This window comes from Electrophorus electricus, chromosome 3 (assembly GCF_013358815.1).
Source record: "Electrophorus electricus isolate fEleEle1 chromosome 3, fEleEle1.pri, whole genome shotgun sequence".
In the NCBI taxonomy this organism is placed as follows: Eukaryota; Metazoa; Chordata; class Actinopteri; order Gymnotiformes; family Gymnotidae; genus Electrophorus; species Electrophorus electricus.
This window is the reverse complement of record NC_049537.1, coordinates 23219067-23228944: the sequence shown is the minus strand read 5'-3', so window position 1 is coordinate 23228944 and position 9878 is coordinate 23219067. Positions and strand designations below refer to the sequence as shown.

Here is a 9878-nt window from a genome sequence, read left to right as displayed (position 1 = left end):
GTGAACAGTTGTGTGGAAGTCAGCCACCAGCCACTGACAATACTAAGATAAAGCTCGGTGGGAAAATATCTGTCTGTCTGTTAATCTATCTGTCTGTCTGTATGTTTGAGTATCTACATATCTATCTACATATCCGCTTGTTTTATACTGTTTGCCAGCATTTCACTCCCAGTTTGCTGGTGCTATAAAAGTAACAGATATGGTATGGCATCATAATGCCAATAATATGATGCAGAACTTGCAAGTAAATAAATCAGTATTGGAATCTATTTTTACTCTGTAATTTCTGTAACAACTAAAATTACTGTTTCATAAGATTGCATGTTCAGATGCTATGGGTTCATAAAAACTGAGTCTTACTGACCAAATAGTTTGTTTCTCTAAAATTATTAAGAATACTATGATAAATTTGCACTGTTTTGACAAATGAAATTTTCCAGTAAAACCTGCATATATGAAGGGAATTATTAGCTTTCAGTCTGTGCTGATATGCTGAAACTGTCTAGATATAACAATAAGCTATGAGCTTTTCTTAGGACAGATGCAACATTTTCAGAGTGGAATAGTATTAGCAATATTAATGTTCTCTAGTGTCTACTTCACTCAGGTCTACTTTAAAAAATGAAAAGATAGAAGGTCCACTCTGGCTGAATATTATGAAGAACAATGTTATCTAATGCCGTTAAATAAAACTGCAGAAATAGCACCATTCAAGCCGTGCACCAATGTACAATTAGAGGTCTTCAGGAGGTCTATTGTTGCTGGCATGTCTGTATCTACCAAATTAGAAATCATTTGATATATCATATTATGATATATCATATTATCTCAATATTTCCAGCTTTGTTTAAATATAATTACAATGTATCTAATCTCCTAGAGTAATACAGTCACATTTAGTATGGTGTGACACAAAAGACAGCTGAAGTTGTACATATGTGTGTTGGATACACAATGATGCTTTCAGTCATATTCCTCTCTTCATGGCTTGTCTGAACCATCTTGCAAGCATTTTTGTATGGCACTCTGTGACTTTTAAACTGAGATTATTTCCCCTCCACTTTACTGAAACACCAACAGGTTCACATGATCACAAACGACATTTTAGACTTTGTCTATCTTCATGCACAGTAGTAGTGAAGCATCATTAACTTAAGCCTGCACTGCACAGCGCAGTTCTAAGGGTGTCTCTGCTTAATTGCCTGGTTTAATGTTGCCCAAAGGTTTGGGTTTCCTTCTCTTTGAAGCTAGCTGCTCACCGGGACTTGGCGAGTGTACAGGCCTCTTGTGTTTGCCGGCTGGTGGATGACACATCAATATTGGGGTCATCATCCACCTGGTAGCATTTGCCCAAGTTCTTGATAATGTTGAAGTTGTGCTGCACTGTTTCAGAAATGCTATTTTTCAGAAGCCATCCGTCAGACTCAGACTCAGAGTCTCCTAACCTCAACACGTTTTCTATGGAGGTCTGCAGGAAGTGCATGCACGTTAGCACAGAGAGCTGCAGGTTAAGCACAGATCAGAAGGGAGAGAAGATTGAAGTGTAAGAAAGGAGAAATAGTAGCAAGAGAGGCTACAGGAGGAGATTAATGTTTTAGTCTAACCCATTCCAGAGGACATCTAAAAAAATTACATCCAGAGACAAAATATTATTTCATACACAGCAAATATTTTTTTAGACTATGTGGTAAACTGTTGAAAAGTGAGACATAACATCTATATCTAAGATAAAAGTAGCTTACCTACAATAAAAGCATTTTAACATGTCTATACTTTTTTTAATGGTTTCCTGCATCTTAAAGAGGTATTTAAAGGAAGAATAATGAGTTAGGCAACAAATGTTTTGCTCCGTCATCTAAAGGCTTGTCATGCAGCAAATCCCTGAATGAACTATGAATAACTGGTAGATTGCATACCTCAAAGAGCCACATGATGAGCACAATGAGGCCAACAAACTGCATAATCTGGGTGTAATACTGCAGCAAGGCCTGTCTGCATCCCTTCTGGTTCAGGTTAAGTTCTGCGCCATGATAGTTGTAGTTATAGTGAGCAGAGCTATTGGTAATTTGGTGCTGGATGCAGGGCCTCGGAAAGTGCACGTTACAACAAGTGAAGGGCACTGCATCTGTAAGGTACTTCCCCTCCACATTACTTTGCAGCTGACTGACAGGGAGGAATATAGGAAGAAGACAACAGGTGATCATCTGCTGAGATTGTTAGAAATATCTACAGTAAAGCATGTATGTCTGGTTCTGGCATACAGCTTTAGAAAATGAATCAAATGTAGATATGTGCTCAGAATAGCTAAGAAAACTTGCCTCTAAATGTATGATTGTGGAGGATAAAGGTTGACTGACTTAATTTTGTTTTGTGTGAATTTATGACCCATAAGAACAAAAGTAGTGAGTTCCAACTGAGTATGGTTTAGCAGTCTTGCTCTGAGCTCTAATAAACATGGGAATCAGTTCTACTTACTCCACAACATTACTGATGGACATGTCTAAATAGCAGTGACTGACCCACTGGATGTGGAACCAGTCTCTGAAGCCACCATTGCCACAACACTGGAACTGCATTTGCAGCAGGTCAATGCTGTGCTTGATGTAACAGCAGCCTGGTATGTCTGTGTCTTTGTAGTAGCACATGGCGTCCCACAGACCCAGGAGCAGGGACTCTTCCAGATCACTGCGCATTGCGTAGCACATCAAAGCCCCAACCAGGATGTAAAGGGTGAAGAAAAAAGTACATATGATGTAAGGCAGCATTAGAAGCTTCCAATGCAGGAAAGCGGTGGTGTCCATGCAGTCATAGCAGATCTTTCCACCCAGGAAGTTGATGCTGCAGGTGGCTAGTCCCACACCAATCAGCATGTTGGGCACCATGTGGATCTCATTGGTCATGACCTCTTGCCTCTTTTGGATCTCCACTTTCAAAAATAGGCCCAGGCTGAAAAGGGTGAGGCCTGTGATCACAGAAACCCAGTTCAGCACCCACAGAGCTTGGGCAAGTATGTTCCGTTTGGTCTTGGTGAATGTCACTTTTAAGATGGCCATTTTGTTATTTTGTCCCAGTATACATTAATGTTGATAGCAGTTATGATGCTTTGCATCTGGGGCAGTGGGTCTGAGGTGTGGGAGACGGTCAGCAAGGTATAGGGAAAGGAACAGGGACACAGGAAAGGCTATTCCCATGAGGACACCTTAAGCAGATTAGCTGAGGTATTTTTACACTCCTGGACAATAACCAGAGCTACATGATGGAGCAGGGGGTAAAACCAAGATAGAAGAAGACACAATGGTGAATGCAATACTTAAATAAAACATCTAAACTGTTATGTTGATTATATTACAATTTCAGTGATAAGAAAATAAATGTTCATTATCATTACTAAATCTATATATTATTGCAAAGGAAAGGGATGTCATAATTAGGCTGTTGTAATGCATAGTTAAACAATGAAAATGCAAATCATGAATATGCAGAATATTATTCATGTTTGGCTCAAGTTTTCAATTTTAAATTAGATGGCACTTATTCGTCTGCACTTATTCCTCTGTTATGTATAGACAGACGTAATCAAGCTCTAATGGAATTTAACAAAAGGTGCAGTTGTCCAGCTCTCATTCAAATGACACTATATAAAATAAATTTTAAAATTATTATAAAATAGGATAAGAAAAACTAGATTACACAATGACCAAGTAAAAATTGACTTACCTTAACCTTAAAATTCACAGTGGCCTTTCAACACCTTTTGCCGATGTATTTGACTTTCTGTGTGCTTACATGCAGTTCTACTGATGGGTGATATCATAATGGGTGAAAGTTGAGGTGGGAGAAGAGAGTAATGATGAGCAGTTACTTGGGTGTTGCCCTCATTTTGATGCCTTGGATAATCCACTAGGATTTAGTGAAACACCCCTGGGCCAAGTAGACCAGTCCTAGCCCAGAGTGAGGATCTAGCCCTTCCCTTAAGCACTCAGTTGATCTTCCTCCACCTTAAATTTGTTTTCCAAACCTAAGCTAACATACCATATTGTAATGATCAGATGCTTCTGAGCACACTGATTAGCAGGATTACATGTGCTAAATTGGAACTGAGCTCTGGAGGATAGAGATTGTGAGGAGCATGGTTGAATAGCACCTCTAGAGGCTTTAAAGGTTTTAGTGTATTGGAACTATTTTTATCAGGTCTTTGTGTAACAAACTGCCAAAACTGGGTTTTTCATGACTTAGATTCAAGACTTTTCAATACAGCACTTGTCTGCATTTCTCTTTTTCTTGTCTCTAACACCACCATGTGGTGCAAAGGGAATCCTAATATTCCATTTAAACAAATGATTACAAACATCAAAACCTGGTCATAAGATCTGCTGGCATTTAAGTTCACAAAATTATATTAAGTCATTTTAATTGTAATACAAGTCATCAATAGATGCTCATAGCTGAGGCTGACAAGCAACATTAGATAAAGATTGGATAAAAAATATTTTGACACTATGCAGCTCGGTTCACATAGTGCTTTCATATAAAATTTTGTAGTTTCGTATGATGAGTTAAATCAACGATAAGAGGAATGCCACAGACACTTATGTTTTCTACATTCAGTGCTATGTTCATGCTTGACTGATGAGGGCAAAAATAGGCTCAGTTGGTCAATGGCAGTTTTTTAAACATCCATTTACCTCAATAGGTGTCTTTGCTTAATTCATTGGTCTTCTGTTCCTAAAGTCAGAAGACTTAATAAATATGATTACTTTGGTTGCACTTTGTTTATGAAATAAATTCAATTCCTTCATTCATTTAAAGCACAAATTATTTTAGATAAATCTGCACCATAGCCAAAACAATTTAAAAGACATAAAAACTCACACAAGCAAAACATAATACTTAAAAAAAAAACTGTGAAATGTAACATTTCAGATAGACTGCTTGTTATTTGTTCATAACAGTACATGCGTATTGGTCATATGATTCAATGTGTAACATAAATAGCAACTTGTCCTTTAGATGTAATGAGTACAGAATTCTTCATTTGAAAGTTCTACTGTTCCACTGGCAGTGGCTTGTTAGATGGGTTATAGTATCTAGCCTTCATAAAGTGTCTGGCACTGACGATTCAAACATGAGTTAGTGTGAGCAGTGACAAATGTCTGCGTCTGCTGTGTTTATATCATTCTGTGGTTCTGCAAATGTATTTAATCAAAACACTGACATTGTTTTCTTTTGTCAGCATTTTTCAATCCATTTACAGCAAGGTCAAGCATAGTTTTCAGGATGGAGAGACAACCCACCTGAATAGTCAGATAATTAGAATTGGGTGAACCTGCATGTTGTTGTGGATTGCCTACTTAAACGTCCATTTCTCTTTCAGTGAGAGAGAGAGAGAGAGAGAGAGAGAGAGAGAGAGAGAGAGAGAGAGAGAGAGAGAGAGAGAGAGAGAGCGCAATCGATTGCTGTGAGAAAGTATGTTACTGAAAAGAAGACTTGAAATACTGAAAACATATTCAGTATTTTTCATGTTTTATTGTTTGGGTTTTTATATTTTGTTGCTAAACATAAAGGAAAATATAAAGGAGTTTGGACTGCACCAGCCTGCCTCGCTCATTCTTACTCCAAAGACATCAGGCTCAGACATTAAATGGAGTAACAAGTTGATTGTGGAGAGACCAGAACAATTAAATGGTGAGTAAATGGAATAAACCATAGATGGATTGCATTTTTTTTCAAAGTGAAATTTGAGTACTGCATTCACATGATATGTTGTGGTGTTTCGATCAGGAAAAACTAATTAGAACCCAAGACACAATGGTGTTACAGTTTTGAAAAGGGGGGTAATTTTCTGTGAGTTTTAATCATTTAAAGATTTAATTAATTGAGGTTGCTTTGCTGGACTTCTTTCAGAGATGCCACTGACTAAACGAATACACCGTTGCTATGATATATCAGCTTCTGTGAAGATGGCTGCATTCCTGCAGTGTGTAATCATGGTTTTCAGCTGACCTCAGACAGCTTCATAAGGAAAAAGAGGCAGTATTCAGGAGTGAGGACAATTCTTTATAAAGAGATGCAAATACAGGCTGGAGAAAGGTATTAAGGCAGCAAAGGAGAAACTCAGAAGGTAAAAAGTTGCAGTTGCTAGCGACTCAACTTCAGTGTGGAAAGTCCTCCAAGAGATAACTCAATGGCTGTCAACTCACCAGTAATCTGAATGAGTTTTACAGCAGATATGAGAATGAAAAGGACATCCTTCTGCTTTACACTATCAATGTCATAGCCACCTCCCCACCACTATCAGCTCCCTGCTCAGCACAGGCTCTTCAGGAGACAAAAGGTCCAAATTTAGTTTCACCATCCAACCTAAAACATTGCATTGATCAATTAACACATTTTCACAGACATCTTCAGACATCTATGTCAATTGCACTTTACTCTGTTCTTAAACATTTCAAGTCTTCTACCATTATCCTGGTCCATAGAAAAGAATGATTACATTACATTTATGGCATTTACCAGATACTCTTATCCACAGCAATTTACAAAAGTGCTTTGCCAGCTACTCATAGAATGCAAAGTAGCCAGTACAGTATATCAGAGTCCTAGGTACCATTGAATTAGGATACTGTTAGATACAGGAGTCAATGCACATAAAACAACATGGTATGTTTTCACATCATATATAGTTGTCTGCACATAAAGCGAAAAACATGTTTGTGCAGATAACAGGAGGAGAGTGTGGAACAAAGGAACAAAGATTAGAACTGGGCCATATACATTTTGCTAATGCTAATCAATTTGCTAATGTCAGCTTATTATAAAACATTTTCTGTTATGTTGGAAAAGACATAGAGGTCTCTGGAGGAAGAGTGACAAAGACAGACTAGATACAGTTCCTTGTACAAGTGAAAACTTACAAGCATTAATTTGGCTTCATTTATATTTGGAGTTGAAGACTATCAATTTTCTGAAACCAGAAATTCTTCTGAGCAGATAAGTTAAAATTGATTATCCAAGAATCATTTATTGGTTTTTAAATTCTTGCCTATAAATTCAGTAATACACTTCACATTACTACAAATTACAAAGAAATTTTAGTTAATTCTAAATAAATCTATGAATAATAGTTTTCAGGAAGAAAATACAAAGAACTAATAATATACATTATATATGTTGCAAATTTCAAAGAACAATGGCACTTAGATCCAAACAAACTGGAATTATGTTCACATCTGGTTTTTTTATATATATATCTCAAGAAAAATGTAATGGTTTAAGGAAAAAACAATGAAAAAGGAACTTTATTGGGCTTAAACAAATGTTCTTGCTAAAGGCATCCATTCAATTTACCCACATTGTATCTTTGCATCTAGGCACCATTGTTCAAGTGCAAAGGCATTTAGTACATTTAGTAACTGTTCAATAACTTGCAAAGAAGTTCTACCAAGTGAATCTAATTTGAAGGCTACAGTGGAATTACATTGTGGGTTTACTAGACACTGCAGAAAAAAAAAACTGTTGCAGCAGTACATTAGAGCAGATAACAAGTAATGCATAAGTAAAAATCTAGAAACCAAGCTCCCAAGGGATCTTTATTTGGAAAAACTTGAAAACTGTGAAGTGATTTATTCTGGAAACCAGGATGTGTCCAAAGCCCTCTCTTAAAGTGTCATGGAGTTTTGGGAGAAAAATTAGATGTCACTCAGTTGTCAGTCTCAGCATAATGGCAGAGAAAAAAAATTCTCCATTGGATATGCTGCAGAAGTGATAATTCATCCCAGAGGTATTGTGCTCTGGTCAGAAAGGAGTGTGGAAGTCTTTCATAATCAATGCTAAGAAAACATTGTGTATCTTGATGCAACTAGCAGCATAATGAAGTGAAAGTAATCAAATGAAGGTCCCTTTTTATATCTATGATCTTGTTGTGCACAACCCCCAGAAAGGATACCTTCCTTTTCCAGATGGGACCTCTGTTACCAGTGACCACACTACAGCATCTGTAAAATATTTTCTTGCTTCATTTCAAACATATCCCAAACAACTGTGTGGAAAATCTCTGCATCCCACAATGATTATCATTATCATGGGTAAGCGGTCTTTCTACAAGGCATAGCACACATTTTTCAGTTGCAATTTGAACATAATTTGTACTTAGAATTGTCACAGGAAAAGCCACCATGAAGGGTTGCTCAGTTACCAACTTACATTGATGCTTGTCACCTAATGAAACATGTCAAGGCAGTTTGCAAGAAATGGTGTACATTATTATAATGTGTTAGCTGTTTACATTTATAAATAGTTTCACATCTCATAACCTTTTTTAAAGTGTCCCAAAGCATTATCACTTTGGCATGCATACGATTGGCCTACATAGATATGTAAACACCATCCCAGAGCTTAAGATGACCACAAGTATCACTGTTGTAATCTCCAATCCACATTTTAAGAAAAATGTGGAAAGGCATTTACAGTTGTTATTATACACAGGATAAGATGTCAAATATAAAAGGATCATTATTTTAGATCATTCTTATCCATTGCTATCAGACTCTATAATGAGTCACCTCATCACCAGAACAGTGCACACCTCCTTCTGCAGGTGGACTGATGGTGAGGTGTGGGAAGACACATTTATTCCATCAGAAGAAAGAGGAGGACTACAATCAGACCAGTAAATATCATGGACCATAGCTGGTTGACACCTACAGATATTTTATTTTCAACAACAGATTGGGATCGAAGGTCAGCATAGATGTATAGGTAGGGGATGAGTGGTCCTTTAATATTTGCAGCAAAATGTTAGAGATTTATTAGTCTCTTGTTTTAAGAAGACTTTGTAGCAATATTGTGTGTAGGATGCATTGGGCGTGAAGAAACAATCATAATGCCCATAATGCCTATAGTTATAATAATGATAATGCCCTAAGAAAATAAGTGTTACTTATGTTTGTTATATCTACTTAAACTATTTAAATAAATTATATTTACTTAACTTAATTAAATATTTTTAATAGAATGTAACTGACATCAAAATATTAAGTAAATCTTGTAAATGTTATAAAGTAAATGATTTTTTTTTCTAAGATTAAGATTTTTTCCCCTGTTTTTTTCTGCACAGTATTTTTCCACCCTACTCAAAATGTTACATCAACAGGAAGTATGTTATTATCTTCATACTTCTGCTTCAATCCAACATTTATTAGGCACTGCAGAGTGCATAAAATAACTTGTAAATAAAATGACATCTCTATATACTGCCCCCTAACCACTGTTTAGGAGTGACATTTTATTTGGTGTGATCTTAGACGTCATAGACAGCACTAATTGACTCTATTGTATATTCATGAACTGTGAAATTAACTGACCTTCCTGCACTCTGCATCACTGTCCTTGAGTAGTAGACATGGTACAAACATATAAATGCTAAGTTTTTAGATAACCTACAAGCAAATGTTTACCCTCTATATCTTATTCCAGAAAATTAGCTCAAATCAATATGGCTCATTTTTTTCTGGGATTAAAGAGACATCCAGTATAAGAGTTTGTAATGGACATTTTACTGCTGATTTATTTTTAATTGGGCTCAGTACAGCTTCGGATTTGTCAGTAGTCTAATGTTTACTGGAGGCAATGGGGATGATAAATTGGTAAGTCTTTATTTTAAAATAACAGTGTTTTCATTTGACATGTTATTCAGTAATGTAGCAAGCAATGAGAACATAATATGCAGGCTACAGCTTGTTAATTTTGCTATATAATTTATCTTGGGTACAAATTTATTTTATAATCTTAAATGATACGATACACTAGTGGGTTTTCCAAATTTTCAAAATGTAAAAAAATCCTGAATGGAAAAAGCCAAAAATTTGAAAAAAAAAAAC

The 9878-nt window shown here is 36.4% G+C and overlaps 1 protein-coding gene across 1 annotated transcript; it reads right to left on the bottom strand.

Annotated features, from left to right (window-relative positions):
- Window positions 1-1255: 1255 nt before the first annotated feature.
- prph2lb (peripherin 2-like b) lies at window positions 1256-3053 on the bottom strand. Its single transcript, XM_026998934.2, has 3 exons — window positions 2476-3053; window positions 1917-2163; window positions 1256-1501 (listed from the first exon to the last, which is right to left on the bottom strand). The coding sequence occupies exons 1-3, from the start codon at window positions 3051-3053 to the stop codon at window positions 1256-1258; spliced, it is 1071 nt and encodes a 356-aa protein (XP_026854735.2).
- Between the last annotated feature and the right edge of the window lie 6825 nt (window positions 3054-9878).